At 36.9% G+C, this 16,451-nt stretch overlaps 1 protein-coding gene across 1 annotated transcript; it reads right to left on the bottom strand.

Moving 5' to 3' along the window:
- Positions 1–88: 88 nt before the first annotated feature.
- Positions 89–15,090, bottom strand: col17a1b (collagen, type XVII, alpha 1b). The gene is made up of 55 exons (XM_058796507.1): positions 15,030–15,090; positions 14,734–14,838; positions 14,353–14,586; positions 14,180–14,227; positions 14,057–14,086; positions 13,879–13,926; positions 13,453–13,593; positions 13,052–13,225; positions 12,792–12,863; positions 12,612–12,686; positions 11,391–11,465; positions 11,135–11,287; positions 10,901–10,990; positions 10,695–10,739; positions 10,418–10,579; positions 9,778–10,017; positions 9,578–9,628; positions 9,414–9,440; positions 9,269–9,295; positions 9,128–9,181; positions 8,690–8,794; positions 8,466–8,519; positions 8,255–8,272; positions 8,086–8,139; positions 7,951–7,986; positions 7,825–7,860; positions 7,667–7,729; positions 6,815–6,850; positions 6,624–6,695; positions 6,402–6,428; positions 6,234–6,269; positions 6,027–6,062; positions 5,867–5,947; positions 5,647–5,682; positions 5,457–5,540; positions 5,296–5,373; positions 5,045–5,095; positions 4,902–4,964; positions 4,751–4,810; positions 4,580–4,606; positions 4,404–4,448; positions 4,191–4,268; positions 4,057–4,104; positions 3,724–3,861; positions 3,535–3,642; positions 3,343–3,450; positions 3,138–3,254; positions 2,956–3,051; positions 2,729–2,872; positions 2,501–2,641; positions 2,089–2,274; positions 1,138–1,299; positions 966–1,046; positions 770–850; positions 89–609 (listed from the first exon to the last, which is right to left on the bottom strand). The coding sequence occupies exons 1-55, from the start codon at positions 15,088–15,090 to the stop codon at positions 566–568; spliced, it is 4,542 nt and encodes a 1,513-aa protein (XP_058652490.1). The 3' UTR covers positions 89–565.
- Positions 15,091–16,451: the final 1,361 nt, after the last annotated feature.

The following is a 16,451-nucleotide window of genomic DNA, read 5'->3' as shown; positions in this document are numbered from 1 at the left end:
TTTGGTGTTTTTTTTGTAGCTCAGTATCGAAACCGTTTGCGTAGGAGTAAAATCATACTCCATTCTTTGTTACACATTCAGTGGCTTTTTAATAATCTTTGTAATAACTCACATTACACCACATGGTCTGAAAAATCTCAAGTGTTTAAGATCCCTTTTTTAGTGTACCATCCATGTTACTTTTCAAAAAAATAATTGTGCATTTGCAATGCAAACATCGCCATAGACAAGATTCATACAAAACAAAACAAACAAAAAAAGACAATTACAAAGCCCACTACTGGGTAAAAAGTACATTTCAAGTGCTATATTAAATGTTAGATAATGAAAACTAAGACTGATGTCTTAAACCCATGCTAGTAAAGCTGAAAATTGTTTGAAATGTATGGATTATAATATTGCATGCATTTGGTTGATTATAAAACTGTATACTGTGATAAAATAGGACCCAAACAAACCTCTGAGCTGTGTTACTTCATAAAAAGAGGCTAGTTTATGAATTTATCTTCTTAAAGATATGTATTGTTTCTTTACACCGTCAATGCATCCACGAAAGTGTGCACCCTTACACACCATGGTTCCGAATCCATCTACCAGTCTGGAAATCACCTAAAGTTCAATATGGAGATACACGTCAGAATGACCGCTGCCTTAAAATACATCATTATTTGACGATGATATAAAAACCTTGAATATTATAACTTTCATGCTAGGATACAGTATATGATGAGAAACCCAAGTACACTATGACTGATAGTAGTTTTCTAACCTTTTTCACCCTTTTCTCCGCTTGGTCCCTCTGGTCCTCTTTGTCCCGGAAGGCCGGGTATCCCTGAGCTCCCCGTTTCCCCTGTAGATCACATACAAGTAGTTTTATATTCACAGCTCTTCACGTTCATGTTCAAGCAGGAAGCACTTCAGTTCAATTTCTTGACCAGTAGGGTTATATGAATCATGACTGGTACCTTTTTCTCCTTTAGGTCCAGGGTATCCTCTGTCTCCTTTGGGTCCTGGCCTGCCAGAAGGCCCTGGGATGGTCCCATATGCTGAAAAGATAAATAATGTTTAGGAATAATGATTCAAGACAAATACGGTGATTAAATATATAAGTATATGTGTGTAAAAGTGGATACTAACTTCTAAAGAAGTCCATTAAGTCAGCTGTCACATTCCCATAGGTACCAATCACACGGCTGTACCCAGGTGGCCCGGGAGGACCAGGAGGCCCAGCGGGTCCTTGGATCCTTCCTGCTTGTGTTCTCCAGTATCCCTCTGTCAGGTCCTGCAGTATACCTTGATCTAAAGGAAACAAGCAAGATGGATTTGCTCATTAGCCCTGTGATGGACTGACCATCTGTCCACAGTGTTTCCCTGACTATGGCCCAAGACACTAGGATTAGCTCTGGCATCTCTGCAGCTGCATTTTGGAAAAAGGATGGATTTGCTTATTGTTACAGTGCTTTGTACTATTGTCTTTTAGACACAACACTGCCAGATACTCGCAGTACAGCAAACCAGAATCATACACAACACACAATTAGTGGTGTTTTGTTCTTAAATGAGTCAGTGTTTTTGAACAAATTGTGATTCATGCAATATATAACAAGATAGAAATCATTAACATAGCTGTTTTCTGCATAGTAGGCACACAATTAAGAGTAAATTTGTGAAAATTTAAAAAAAAAAATACTTGGCAAATAAATAAAAATGGATTAATTTCATATAAATTCAAGTTTTTCTACTGTTCTCCATCAATCCCATTAACGCCTTCAATTATGTAATGCTTAAATAAAAAGTTGAATGTATTAAGTCCAGAATACATTCATACTATATAGAACATACTTTTTTTAACGTGACATAATTACTAAAAGGAATCATCTACTTAGAGAAGAGAAAAAATTGGTTGAATTAATGATTCAATGGCTCACTCTTAAAGATAGTAACTTGTCAAGGACTAAGAGGAAACCAAAGCATACCTAAGACTGCATTGCAAGTGTGGATATTTCTTTCAGGAATCATAAGATTAAGTTCATTTTACTGCTTTATTATGAATATAACTCTGGCGTATAAGACTGATACTGTACTCACTCTTAATGTAATCAGTGACTTTGAGTGCGACATTGGAGTAGTCCACTGGTTCACCGATCTCAGAGCCATAGCGGTATTGGCCTCTGGCACTTTGGTAACTCTGTCCGGCTTCACCACGTTCACCCTTCTGACCAGCCGGTCCGGGAGGCCCAGGGGGGCCATGAACGTAGCGCTTCACGGTGTCACCTGAAAAAAAATATGAGACTATTTATTGATGCGGCAAACAACTACAAAGTGTTTCCAGGAACTGGTCAGACAAATCTAGGACACAGAGAGTTTAAAATAATGCATTTAACGTTGAGAATGTAGAATGGAGTGAGACCACTTGTTAAAATCAGTCAAACGTCCACCAATGTAAAGTTACACTGAGGTGTCAGTTCCCAGATTAGAGTGTGTGGTGAGTGACACTCACTGTTTAGGTAGTCCTGCAGCTCAACACGGATCTGTTCTCGCGCAGAAGATCCTGAATATGATGCAAGGCCATTAGTGTCTCCTGGAGGACCCTGGGGTCCTGGTGGGCCAGGTAGGCCAGGAGGTCCCCTAAAACCAGACTCTAAATAACAGAGAATCATATAATGAGTTTTTTGCAAAACTGCAAATGTGTATCAGATAGTACAATACAACTCATGAGAGGACTCACTCTGTAGGTAGAGCTGAATGTCCTCTAGTTTGTAACCAGAGACTGCGGAGGAGCCTCCTGGGGTGCCAGGCAGACCAGGGGGTCCCTGTATACCTTGAGGACCAGGGGGCCCAGGACGTCCAACACCTCCACTAAGCCCTGACCCTTCAAACACAGTCAAAGTGGAATATTAAGAAAGGAAACCCTTATGTTATAAAACAAAGTATTACAAAAATACAAGTACATACTCTGAAGCAGAGTGGTTATTTCACTGTAGGAAGCACCTGGCTGCCCAGGTGGGCCGGGAGGACCTGGTGGTCCAGTTCTGACTGTCATTCCCTGCTCTAAAAACACAAATTCACAAATGCCATTAGAAAGACAGCATTCAATCTATTGCCGCTTCAAAACGAGATTCAGGTTAAAGACACACCGTTCATCATTCTGATGGCATAGTTTGCCACTTCCTGTGCGCTAAAGGTACTAGCACTAGTGCCAGGTGAACCCGGTGGTCCTGGAGGGCCAATCACATAACGCCTCACATCTTCTCCTGAGCACAAGAAAGTCACTGGGTCAATTCTTAGATTCAAGATTCAAAAGACCATTTATTCACAACATGTATGACATGGTTTACTCACTCTGTAAAAGGGAAATGATGTATTCCGCACTTAGACTTCCAGGTGGGCCAGGAGGTCCTGGAGGTCCTTGAGGACCTTGGCTAATACTGTTACCGCTAATTCCAGAGCCTGAATCAAAATGATATATTTTACTACAAATGAAGCAGGACGCACATACATACATTAAACATTACACAGCAGATCTTAACTTACGCTGAATGTAAGCGATAACCCGAGACGCCACATCCTCTACAGACACTGAAGTCCCAGGTGGACCAGGTGGCCCCTGAATACCCGATAAATGCTGCCTCATGCTGTCACCTGTGGAAAAGATGTCACACATTCATGAGAAAATGACCTTCAGGAGCAGGAGTGTGATCATCCAAATGAACAGGTGCTCACTCTGCATATACTCCATGATGTAACGACGATAGTCTGCAGTAGAATGGGATCCACTAGAATGACCCTGAGGACCGGGTGGACCAGGAGGTCCTGGGGGACCAGGCCGCCCTTGGGGCCCGACTGCAACTGCTCCTGATACTGAAAGCAACAAGAAGAGATACAAGGTTTACGATACTGTTTTGCTTTAGGAACCTCATTTGATAATCTAATAATGGTTCTATATTAAACATTTAGTTCACCCAAAAATTAATAGGATTAGAGAACTTGGGAAAAAAAAAAATTATTTTGTGTTGAACAAAAGATGAATTTTTGGGTGAACATATTAACATTTACCTCTTGATTCTCCTTGGAATGTTGATGTACCTGGTACTCCAGGATCCCCTGGGAAATTATTTGAAAGATTACTGTACTGTTGATATTAATGAACGGGAATACAATGTCTCTTCATCATTATTCAAGGTTTTTACCTTTACGTCCATCTTGTCCAGGTGGTCCAGGAGGTCCCGGGGGACCAGGTGGACCTTGAGCCACACCGTACTCAGAAACTATATAGAATAAAAATAAATCATTAATTCTGTATTATTTACTACACTTAAAAACTTATAATCTCTTGACAATATTTCAATGAAAAGCAAATTAAGTATAATAGGGTCATAAACCAAACAAAAATGTTAACTTACTAACTCTACCGGGACTCCCTGGAAGGCCAGGTTGACCTGGTTCCCCTAAAAAAATGTCACATATGACAAATAAAGCACTATTATAAGACGTGGTGATATACGTACTTTCTGTGTTTTACTGTTTATATCAATTCTTGTGACCAATATGAAGTGTTGGCTGGAGAATGGAGCCTCACCTTGGTATCCTCTTGGACCTTGAGCACCTGAAATGTACAAAAATACATCATAAACTATCTGATAATAGTTAAATATCCTACTTTCTGACATCACATTTTCACTGGTGATAGGCTGGAATAAAGGTATCAACAAGTAGAATCAATTAAACACAAGTTCTGGGTAAGACTCACCTGTCACTCCTTTAGACCCTGGAGGTCCTGGTGGCCCAGGTGGTCCCGCAAAAAATGTTCCTGTGTAGGCAACATTTGTAAAATTGAGACTTAAGAAACTACAACACTATACGCAATAATGCATAGACCCATATATATGCTGGAATCAAACCTGAATTAGGCACAAAGTTTCCTGGTTCTCCCTTGTCTCCTTTAGGACCAGGTCTGCCATATCCTATGAGACGGTAACAAAAGAGTTGAGAAGAGTATGCCACTACAGGAAAGTATGAAAATAAGCATGAATGTTCATCTTACCTGGTGCGCCTGGTTCGCCAGGTGGTCCAGGTGGACCTGGTCTAGAATCAGCTATAGGGAGTAAACAGTGAAAATGGATTAAATGCGTTCAAATATAATCTTCTCTAAAAGTATAAAATTATTTCATATATATATAGCTACATAATTTCATAAACTATTACATTTCACATTTAAAAGACAATGTATGTGGCAAAAAAAAAAAAAAAATCAGATGTAGATCCTTAAACTTTTCATGGATAATGTTATGGTACCTGGACGTCCAGGAGGCCCTGGGGGACCAGGAGGACCAGGTGGTCCAGAAACACCAACATGTGCAGCACCATACCTTCCTAAAAAGGACACACAAGTGTTAAATTAATGCATTTCTATAAATTACTAATGTTCAAATTAGATCTTTTAAATAAAGACTCACTTTCTGCTCGCGTTGAAACCAAAGTCTCACCATTGCTAACAGCAATACCCGGTTCTCCTTGATCTCCCTTATCACCTTTAGGACCTGCACAAAAATCAAGGTGGATGGATGGAAGGTCATTTGGATATAATTATTATTTTACTAATATACAATATTACACAGGAACACCAGATGAAAAATGCAAATTTACCAGGCTGACCAGGAATTCCAGCAGGGCCAACGGGTCCTAGCATCACAAGACATACGATAAAATCAAACGATAAATATACTGATGAACCCAAACAGTGCAGTTAGTTCAAGTAAATGTCATTCATTGGACTGTTAAAATATACAAAGCACACAATAATTTCACTGATTATCAGGAGATTTTGTAATCTGGGTTTTTAAAATAATAAAGACTATGAACATACCTGAGAGTCCTGAAGATCCAGGTGGGCCAGGAGGACCAGGGCTCCCAGGAGGTCCTGGGATTGCCACTGAGCTAGAACCTGCTGTAAAATGAAAGCTCTCAATGTAAGTTGACTGCGCAGTGAACTGTTAAATGTGTTTTAATACTTGACATGGTCTTACCTGCATTGATAACTCTTCCAGGCTCACCAGTCTCACCTGTGAACATTTTCAGATTAATTATTTAGACATTCGTAGACTTAGTTGCACACATATGATTCTAATGTCCAATAATAAGACAAAATATATTGCTAAAAATATAGAGACTTCAAAAGGCAGCTAAACATTGATCCTATGGTCTATTTTACTAAAACAGACACCACACATCACCTTTAGCTCCAGGCTGACCAGGATTGCCAGGTAGACCTATGCAAAAAGCAACATGTTGACCATTATATCTTCATACATAGTTGAGATAAACTATAAAAATATCAATTTCATAGAAATGTAACGCAAACATTATGCAGAGAAAAGAATGCAGTTGAAGTGACAGGTTACCTGGAGGTCCTTGAATCCCTTGAGTTCCTGATTTAAAGAGAACGGTAGAAAAAAAAAAAAGAAATCTAACACAATTCACCTTATTTTTTCAAACATTATTAAACTTTAGTCATTTGAATGTGTATAACTGTTATAACATGCAGATTAAAGTCATTTTCTCAAAATGAGGATTGTGTTTTTCAATTTTTTATTTATATTAAATGAGGATTCATGTTTTTATACCTGGTTGCCCAGCATCACCAGGTGGTCCAGGTGGTCCTCTGATTCCTGGTAAGCCAATGGAGCCTGGCTCACCTAGATATGAGCAAAAATGATACAGAATACAGACACAGATTAAAATAAAGATGCAGATATAGGTACACAAGAAAAAAAAAATGATTTGGCTTGGAATCGAATCTGAAAATGCCTCTCACCTCTTTGGCCCTTTTCACCATCATGTCCTTGAGGCCCTAAAATGAAATGACAAAATTATTATCTGGGGACTTCTTTTAGACCAGTCTAAGAGTCGCATTAAAGAGGTCCAGATGATAATGGAGCTTTAACAGATTGCATGCACCCACAGCCAACTAAGCAGATCCAGTCTTGGAATATACAATATAGTAATACTATTTACTGATATAGTTTTAGGAAAACAAATAAATGCCACAAACAAATTCTGGCCATTTTCCACTCATTTAGATATACTTGAGACTTTACTTACTCTAACATTCGGTAAGATTTTTTATGATTTTGAAAGAAGACAGCACCAAGACAGCATAATCAAAATATAAATACAAAAATATTGTGAAATATTATTACAATCTTAAAAAGCTGTATTCGATGTTATTACATTTTAACAGGCAATTTATTCCTGTAATGAAAAAGGTGAATTTTCAGCAGCCCTTACTCCAGTCTTCAGTGTCCTTTAGTCATTCTACTATGCTGATTTGGCATCAAAGAAACATTGCTTATTATTATCGATGTTGAAAACAGTCATGCTGCTTAATATTTTTGTGCAAACCATGATGAATAGAATGAACAGCATTTATTTGAAACAAATTTCTTTTGGTGTTGATGGCCAACACATCACGGGTTAAAAATATAGCTCTGTCTGATGTTGAACTGTACGCATATAGTGCTAATATACAATATACTGGCAACCTAAATTGGATTCTGGCTGATTTGCTGATTCCCCGCCACACTTTTCTGTTCTCTCCCTGTTCTAATAACAAAATGGCAAAAAGCCAAAAATCTCAGGTTTGTGTCTGTTCCTACAGATGAATCACCTTCTGGTCCTTTAGCTCCTTTCTCACCAGGTGTCCCTTGACGTCCTGCAGCACCAGGAGCACCTGATGGAGGGTACAGTGATTTAACAATGAATCAAATATTTGTAAAAATGGCACAAATGAATAAAGTTCTTATGGCTCAGTACAAATATACACACCTGGCAATCCACTTTCTCCTCTATCACCATGATCACCTGACACAACACAATTTTACATGAATTCACATTGACTATATTTAAGAACTGGATACTGTATTTCAGGCCGACATATAATTAGCTACAAACCTTTAATTCCAGGTGAACCAGGAAGTCCTCTATCACCTGGAAAGAAACATTTTTTTTAATAAACATTAGGATTTTATTCATATATGTCCTGTAATACTTTGTGAAAACACACCAAGTGTTCATTGCGATACACACCTTTAGCACCAGCAGGGCCAGGTTCACCTCTGAAGCCTTGAGGGCCTTGTTCACCTACACAGAAATTTGTATTTATTTTTTTGTTACAGATTTAATGTCATTATTTCAGAACACAAAAAATTTACAAAATGCCACTAAAATATTTTTTTGTAAAGAAAGAGTTGATTACCATGTAAACCACTAGCACCTGTTGAACAAACAAACAAAAAGAGAACAAAGATCAAACACTGCTTTATGATTATGTAAACATTCATATTTAAGTATATATATATATTTATGCCAATGCATTTCATTTGCCAATCTCAAATGATTCTTTACAGCTAATTTCACTGAATATAATAAGTATCATCCTTTATATAAATTGTGTTTTGTGTATTGACCTTTAGGCCCAGGTGGACCAACAAGACCAGGAGAACCAGGAGGACCAGAAATACCTGAAGAAAAAAACAGATACACAGACAATTGTAAATGAGATCAAAACAGCAGTTTTATTCTTAAATTTATGTTGTGTATGAGAACCCTAAATTGTAATGAATGAAATACTAAAAAATAAATGCTAGGCTCATGTTTAAGAGCCATATTCTCAAAGCATGCAGTATCTTACCCCTTTCACCCTTCTCTCCGGCTCCTGGGGGTCCTGGCTCTCCACGGGAACCAGGCTGACCATCTCTTCCTCTGAAACCTGGCGGTCCTTCTGGACCACGTTCACCTGTCATACACATTTTAAAGTTTTGATAAGGCAATGTCAGGAAAAGGTTCATTCTTTTTTCAAAAAAAGTAAGAGCATGAACAGGACTGAGTCAAGTGTTCACAGTAGAGATGTATCTTGAATGTAGGGAGGGACTAGTCTGTCAACTGGATTGTAAGTTTTAAATTTGTTTTAAAGTTATTTGCATCTGTCAGATGCAGCATTTATGGACTGTATTTCTAAACCTTAACCTCTAAGCCTCATCTTTTGGGGTACTTGTTAATTTACTTTGTGATTTAAACAGAATTAATGATTTTCCCACAAAATAAAAGTGTTGCGCAATGTTTCAGGTACCTGCACTTCCTTTTTGTCCTTCTCTTCCTGGATGTCCTGGCATTCCTGGTGGACCTAGAGATGCGCATCAAAAAACAATGACAACTTCATTCTGCACAACTGTTAAGATTAGCTCTACAGAGGATCAAACATTATTCTTACCTGGCAGGCCTGGAAAACCATTATCTCCTGAAAAACAGTTTAAAATGTTTAAGTTTTCATGTTTAAGACTGTAAGCATATCAATATAAACATATAGTTCAACTAATTCACAGATTTTTCACTGCCAGTTTTAAAATTGTACAAACCCTTTGTTCCTGGAGATCCAGTGTCACCTAAAAGTGGTGAAAAGAGCAAATGTGTGATTGATGTAGTGATGGAAAAGCAGGTTACTGACTATTAAATCTCCATAGAATGTACAAGTAAAGTTTTCTGTACTGAAAGTTCAGTAAAAACTAAATATCTGGTGTACCTTTAGGCCCTGGAAGTCCTCTTTCAGCTTTAACTGAAGTAGAAAGGTAGGCTAAATACACACACACAAAAAAAAAAATTATTAAATGTATTAGTATTTGTATTAAATGGATGCATATATGCATGACATTTTATAAACAATGTACATGTTTAGCTGCATGTGTTGTTTGTGTGTCTAAGCAGAACTGTGTTCAAATGTACCTTTCATGGCTTCAGACTGCAGCTCTGCTCTCAGTATTTGCTGTACATTTCTCTGCAGTACAGAACTGTCTGAATAAACTGCAGAATCCAGTGAATTAACATATGCCGCTTTACTTCCAGCTTCTTTATATGTGCCAATGTCATCAATAGGAGCGGACAGACGACTCGTGTGGGCTGTGTTGGAGGAGGATATTCCCTCAAGAGCACTGACACGAGACTTCAGTTTCTTTACCTCCTCAGCTTCAGGGAAAAGAGATTTGCTACAGATTAGAATACAACATGCAATAGAACATATATCTAAGTTAGGTAGAAAACCTATTGAGTTGAACTGCACACAAACAGAAATCCTGTATTGATAAATACACATTGATACATAAGATACAGTTCCCTTCTCCCAAGTTAAACCAAATCCACAGAAGTAAGAATTAATTATTTTTGCTTATTATTTTTAAAATAACTTTTTAATACAATTTTATATTTTATTGAAATTATTTGTTGAATCATAATTTGCCTCAACCTCTGCTGTACAGTTTTAAAATGAAGCTACAATCTGTTTCAAATGACTTATTAGCAATAATTGTACCCCAAGAGAAATAGTGAAAAAATGAATCATGTCTTTCATTAAAATGACTAGACTTACATAAAGCAATGAGTCCAAACAGAAGGCCTAGGAGCAGCAGGAGGCTGAGCAAAAACCCCAGCAGCCACTTCCACCAGGAACAGCAGTTTGGCCCACATCCACAAAGACCACCTCCACAATTACAGCCATCATCGTCATCAATAACCTTGGCCTTACGAATCTCTGACAGGACACACACAGCAAGAGACATGTAAGTCTCAGTTTTATACAGTATGACTATACACTGTAATATGTGCAATGCTTTTTTTTCTTTTTCTTTTCAAATAAAAGGTTTTACCTGCATATGTAGCTTTATCTTTTGTTGACACTGATGTAGACCCATCTTTGGAGAGGTAAAAAATGTTTTGTGATGTCAACAGGTATTTTTAATATTTCTTTGAGACAAGCAGTGACATCTATTAACCTAATACCCCTCAAGATGAAAACATGTAAATTAAAAAAAAAAACTAAAAACATCAAGATACATGAAAATTAGGTCCTTACAATGTGTGCCAGAGCTAGACTTCACAGGAGCACTTTCAGAATAGCTGGTCATCATAGTTTCCTTCTTCACTGAAACATCTGAATACGACCCTTTAAAGCAAATATTGTGTGTATTCAGTATATCAGAATGTAGTGTTAGTGTACGTCATAACATAAATCATGTTATATTCTGAATTGCTTTAATTCAAACACCACAAATAATTCCCCTTGCAACATTTAGTGTCCTGTGTTTACCTGCTGTCCCATTAGGGGTGCTGTTTGTAAACTGCTTGCCACTGTCTTTGGTCAGGATAAATTCATCGGTTTCTCTTTTAACTGGAATGTTCTCTTTCTCCAGCGTCAGGTATCTCTTTGACACATTCTCATTATGGGTCCTTGTACCAGTTCCTAAATATGACAAAAAGTCTTCCTATTTATCAAGCTACATTGAATGCATCTTAGAGAACTACAGTAGCCATAAATCTTTTTCCTGTGTGAGTATAACAAACACCTGAAGTGGAGACGCCTGTGCTGACAGCAACAGTGCTGTTGGGACTTGAGGAATAATTCTTCTGCACTCCATATCCTAAAAACACACACAACAAATAAACAAATATGTTTGAATGTCAAGTATCTCTGTTCATCAAGCAACAATGACTTCCTCTTTATAGAACTAAAGATAGTTCCGATTTTTACAACATTTTCACTGGACCAAACAGATAAAGGCAAGGTTAAATAAAACTGGTCAAAAGTGTCAGTAAATCTATCATAGCTTACACAAAAATATTAAGCAACACAACTGTTTTCAACAATGATAATCATAAGATATCAATCATCAGAAGAAATGCTTCTTGAGCAGCAAATCAGCAAGTTAGAAATGATTTCTAAAGGATCGTGTGACACTGAGCATTGCTGTCATATGATTTTAATACATTTTAAAATATAATAAATTAGAAAAGAGTTAACATATTAAATTGTGCAGTAATATTATTTAACAATATTACAGTTTTACTGTATTTTGATCAAATAAATGCAGCCTTGGTGAGCATAAGAGACTTCTTTCAAAAACCGTACCAACCCCTAACTTATGAAAAGTAGTGTATTTATATATTGTATTTATACTTTTCATTAAATGTCAGGATTCTTTTTTTTTTTTTTTTTTAAAGCACTTTGGTCCCACTTTATATTAGGTGGACTTATTGTGTACATACATGTTTTTACATTGTACTTATGTTTTTAAAAATACCTATATGTAATTACATCTGTAATTACATTTATAATTATGCTGTTAACCCATCCCTTACACTTTAACCCACTCTTAAACCTACACATACCACCAAACCTGTCCCTAACCTTACCCGTATCCCACCTCAACAGCAGCAATAGTGTTTTGCAATACAATATGAACACAATAAGTACATTGTACTTATTTTTTAATGGAAGTACATACCAGTACTTTTGTTGCAAAACAATGAAATACAGTGAAAACTCATACTGATTTGTTGATCACTTTCATTCCATCCTAACTGTTGCCTCTAAGCCTCTATTTATGCAATTTCGACAAAACCTCATTTATGTTAACCACATAGTAACATATTTCGACAGCAGAACACTGTTTACTTCTTTGACAATTCAGCACTGGGCGACAGAGCAAGTGACGATTCTATCAACTGTCCCAAAACTCTCTCTCATAGACCCCCGGGCCATTTATAGATGTAAACATAACACACACCTGCAGTGGAGACACCTGTGCCAACACCAAGAGTGCTGCTGGGACTTGTCAAATAATTCTTCTGCACTCCAAATCCTAAAACATAAACAAATGAACATGCTTACAAGGAATGTTATTAACTTGTCATTTGTCAAAGCAATGCCATCACAATTATTTAATATTATATGCCTCAGAGGATACCTGAGTGTGTGTTAACTCCACTGGTAGTTAGAACTCCACTCGCAGGAGCTAAATTGTTGTGGAAGCCGTACACTGTAATTCAAGAAGAAAAAAAAAAAAAACATTTAGCTAATATAGTCTGGGCCTTCAACTTGATTTTATGATGTATCAGTCATTTTATTTATAATACACCAGAAAATAGACTGTGATATTTGTGATGACTTGATAAATTCTCTTTATTGTCAGGTCAGCTTAGTAAATCAGTGCTCAGCTGTGCAGACCTGATAAGGAGGATGGTGATGTGCTGTTAACAAGAGCAGCTCCCGTTGACATGTTGTTGGTGTTGCTGTGGAAGCCGTAAGGAGTACCAGTGGAGACTGTAGATGGCAGTGTGGAGCTGTTCCATGTGTATGAGGCCATGTCAGCGTCAAGAATAGTGGTGTCATATTGCTCGGCTGAGAAAAATGAAAAAAAGTCTTAACGCCTTGGAATTGAACTCAAGATCTCTATGCACGGATGAACTGGGGAATTTGGACTTTTTTGGTGCACCAAAATAAATGGGCACTGCACACCATAGGTGTGGTAGGAGTGTTAACTACTAGAAAATCTTTACTAACATGTAAGCTTTACTAATAATGCATGATCTGAACGGCCTGAGCTCTTCAAATCCAGCTTTCCATACCTTGCTTGGTGGAGATCTTGGTGTCTAAGGTCCTGACCTTGCGAGGTATAGGGAGAGGGGAGGAGGAAGGAGATCGTGTGGGGCTGACGCTGGCCGATCGTGATCCCTTTAGCAGCTTCTTCACATCATCCAGCTCTGTCCCTGTAGCAGCAGCACTGTATTAGTCCTGTCTAAACGTGCCTGCAGGTTCACTATCTCATACTCCTGTCTGCTGTGGCGTTCAACAACATAATATAGCTTTTCCTTGAGCCTCTGAGATGAAAAAACTGTATAGAGCCTACAATTGCTTAATTGTTTCCATTCAAGTTTTAATGGGGCTCTTTAAACATTTCTCAACATATTAGTTTCATTCAGTTTTTTTTATTTTGTTAAATTATGTGATTTTCTAAGACAACTGAATTGGAAAGAAATTGAGGGATAACATACATCTAGTGGAGGGAGATGCACTCTGTAGCCTGGTCCTGATTTCCGTCTCTAAAACAGAAACACGGATAGACATATAACTAATAATTATCTCCACTTTATTTCAACACCAACACATACATTTAACACATATATTTACATAGCCTATGTAACTGATCAATAGTGTCAATAATAATCTCACCCCTGCTTTGACTCCTTCCTCTAGTTGAACCTGGAAACAGAGCAATTGAAACAAAAGCTAATATTTCTTGTCTCCATCATAGCTATAAAACTACGTTAATCATTTTTATTTGGTGTGTCTTACCATAGTCCTTTCTTTTTAATTCTGGAGATGAGCTGTCACTTGAACTTCCTGTTGAAGTTAAAAAAATAAATAAAAATTATTACATGCTAGTGTAATTATGAAGGACTGACTGAAAATGCTAAAAAAAAATTTTTTTAAATTTATTTATTTAAGGTGTCTTAACTGTGACTAACCATCATAACGACGTGAATGAGAAGTTTTGCTTTTCCTCTCCATAAACAAAGAGGAGTCTTGCATTCTTCTCATGCCATCACTGGAGATGGATCTCACTCTCGACCCTGTTCCCGATCCAGAGACACTCTCGAAACCTCCAGAGGCACCACCTGTCTTCCTGCTCACAGTTGTCTCCTCTACCAGATATTCTCCTGATCCAGAGCCTAACCCAGCTGCACTCACACCCACAGATGCTGAGACACAGAAGCAGGGACAATTTTAGCCATTTACAGATATATGAGATATATTAAACATAAAGTATTCATATAAAAACTGTATCAGAGTAAAACCTGAAACAATTTATTGTGTAGCTCTTCAAAAATAATGCTTGATTGTCTTACAGGATGAGAAAAAAGGGCTGCTGTTTTGAGTCAAAATGTTCTTCTCCAGGCCAGGAGACCCAGAAGAGCTTGACATGCCCTTGCTGGCGGATGCACTGAAGCCTCCTGGGGGTTAAAACACAGTAAGTTACAGCAATGTCCACTTTGACATACTGAAAAAAAAGATGCTCAAGTTACAGGCACAGTATGAATTTTCCCATGATGCACGAATTCAGTAGAGAAGGCTTTGAATATGAATAAATCAGACAGTGAGAACAGGTACAACTGTACATGGGAGGGTGAACGGGGTAACTTACGTGGAGGTAAAGATGTAATTCTAGTAGTAGAGATTGTTGTTTCCGTGATGCCTGTTTTCATAAATACATGTCTTTGTGAACAGTTCTTGCTTTGAAATTTAAAAAACATAGCTGAATAAAACATTCCCACTTCATCAATAAAATAATCAAGCTTCTCAGTAACATTACAGAACCACTAGGTGGCACAGTCTTCACTGTGGCAAGCCGTTTTGACTTTTATTCGTTCTCAGGATATGAATTCTTGTTATCAACAATTCAGTTTTTACTAGTTAAAATGTTAATTCTTGATATCAACTAGTGAAAATAGAATTATTGATATCTTAAATTATATTTTAACTAGTAAAAATACTTTTACAGATATCTAGAAACGCCATTTTTACTAGTAAGAATAGCTATGTTAATGAGGTCATTAATATTAATGAGGTCTGGTTTTCCCATAATCCTCATAGCGTCAGTATAGGCCAAAGGTAGAACATCCATGCGCAGAAACGGCTCCTGCTTTATTTATTCGTTTTGTCAATTAAACATAAAAATTATATTTTGGCTGGATTTTTTTTATTATTATTATTTATTATTTTATTTTATTTTATTTTTTTAATTGTTTAAAAAATAGTTTCATCCTGTTTCTTTTTATAGGCCACCAAGTCCTTCGGATAATTAAAGGAAATATGAACAAGCATTCATTTAGCTATAACATAAAAAAATAACTTCTTGTCGTTTTTTCATATGTTTATTTTTGGTTTCATTACACTTTCTTCTAATATATCAAATAAAAAATACAATATATAAACTGATGCACTCTTCTGAAAGTTAAGGCATGAATATGCAGCAGTCTCTCAATTGTAGTGGGTTTGGAGTGGAATGGAAAGCGATTTAATAAGAAATATAATCTTGCCCATCTTTCATTGCTTATTATTATTATTAGGCTATTTTATATTAGCCTATTATTATTATTATGCTATTTTATTATTAGGCTATGTTGTTGTTGTTGTTGTTTTACTTTGTAACTATAAATATGTTTACTTAAGACCTAACAACTATTGTATCAATTTAAATAATTAATAAACAAAAAATTTTTCGGTTTTGTATCTCTACTTTTAACACTGAGTGTTGTTTTGGCAAAACAACACAAAATAAAACGGAATAGAGACTATATGCTATCTCCAAAGAGATAAATAAAATGGTGTCTTCTTAGTACAGCACTATTTAATCATGTCTGGAAATCTGGCAAGTTTTATTGGGGTAAATGTGAAAAAAAAAGTAATGATCGCTACACTATGGTTATACACATTTATAGCATTTATTTTCAATAAAATGGGGGCAGGCTTAGAAGATTCCTTATCCTGTGGCTCCCTCTAGTGGATAAAAATAATATCACAGCCTTTATCTTCCAGTTGAAATGGCTGACAGTTTAGAATTTGA

The sequence above is a fragment of the Onychostoma macrolepis genome, chromosome 13, assembly GCF_012432095.1.
Source record: "Onychostoma macrolepis isolate SWU-2019 chromosome 13, ASM1243209v1, whole genome shotgun sequence".
In the NCBI taxonomy this organism is placed as follows: domain Eukaryota; kingdom Metazoa; phylum Chordata; class Actinopteri; order Cypriniformes; family Cyprinidae; genus Onychostoma; species Onychostoma macrolepis.
Note: the sequence above shows the minus strand (reverse complement) of the source record. Positions and strands in the feature narration are given on the sequence as shown.

Bases quoted from the DNA above. Each gene is read 5' to 3' on its own strand.
- col17a1b (XM_058796507.1), bottom strand. From the start codon at position 15,090: ATGAAAACAGGCATCACGGAAACAACAATCTCTACTACTAGAATTACA. The intron at 14,587-14,733 runs GTAAGACAATCA...TCTGTGTCTCAG, and splicing joins CAGCCCTTTTTTCTCATCCT to CATCTGTGGGTGTGAGTGCA. The intron at 4,449-4,579 runs GTGAGGCTCCAT...ACATTTTTTTAG, and splicing joins AGGTCCAAGAGGATACCAAG to GGGAACCAGGTCAACCTGGC.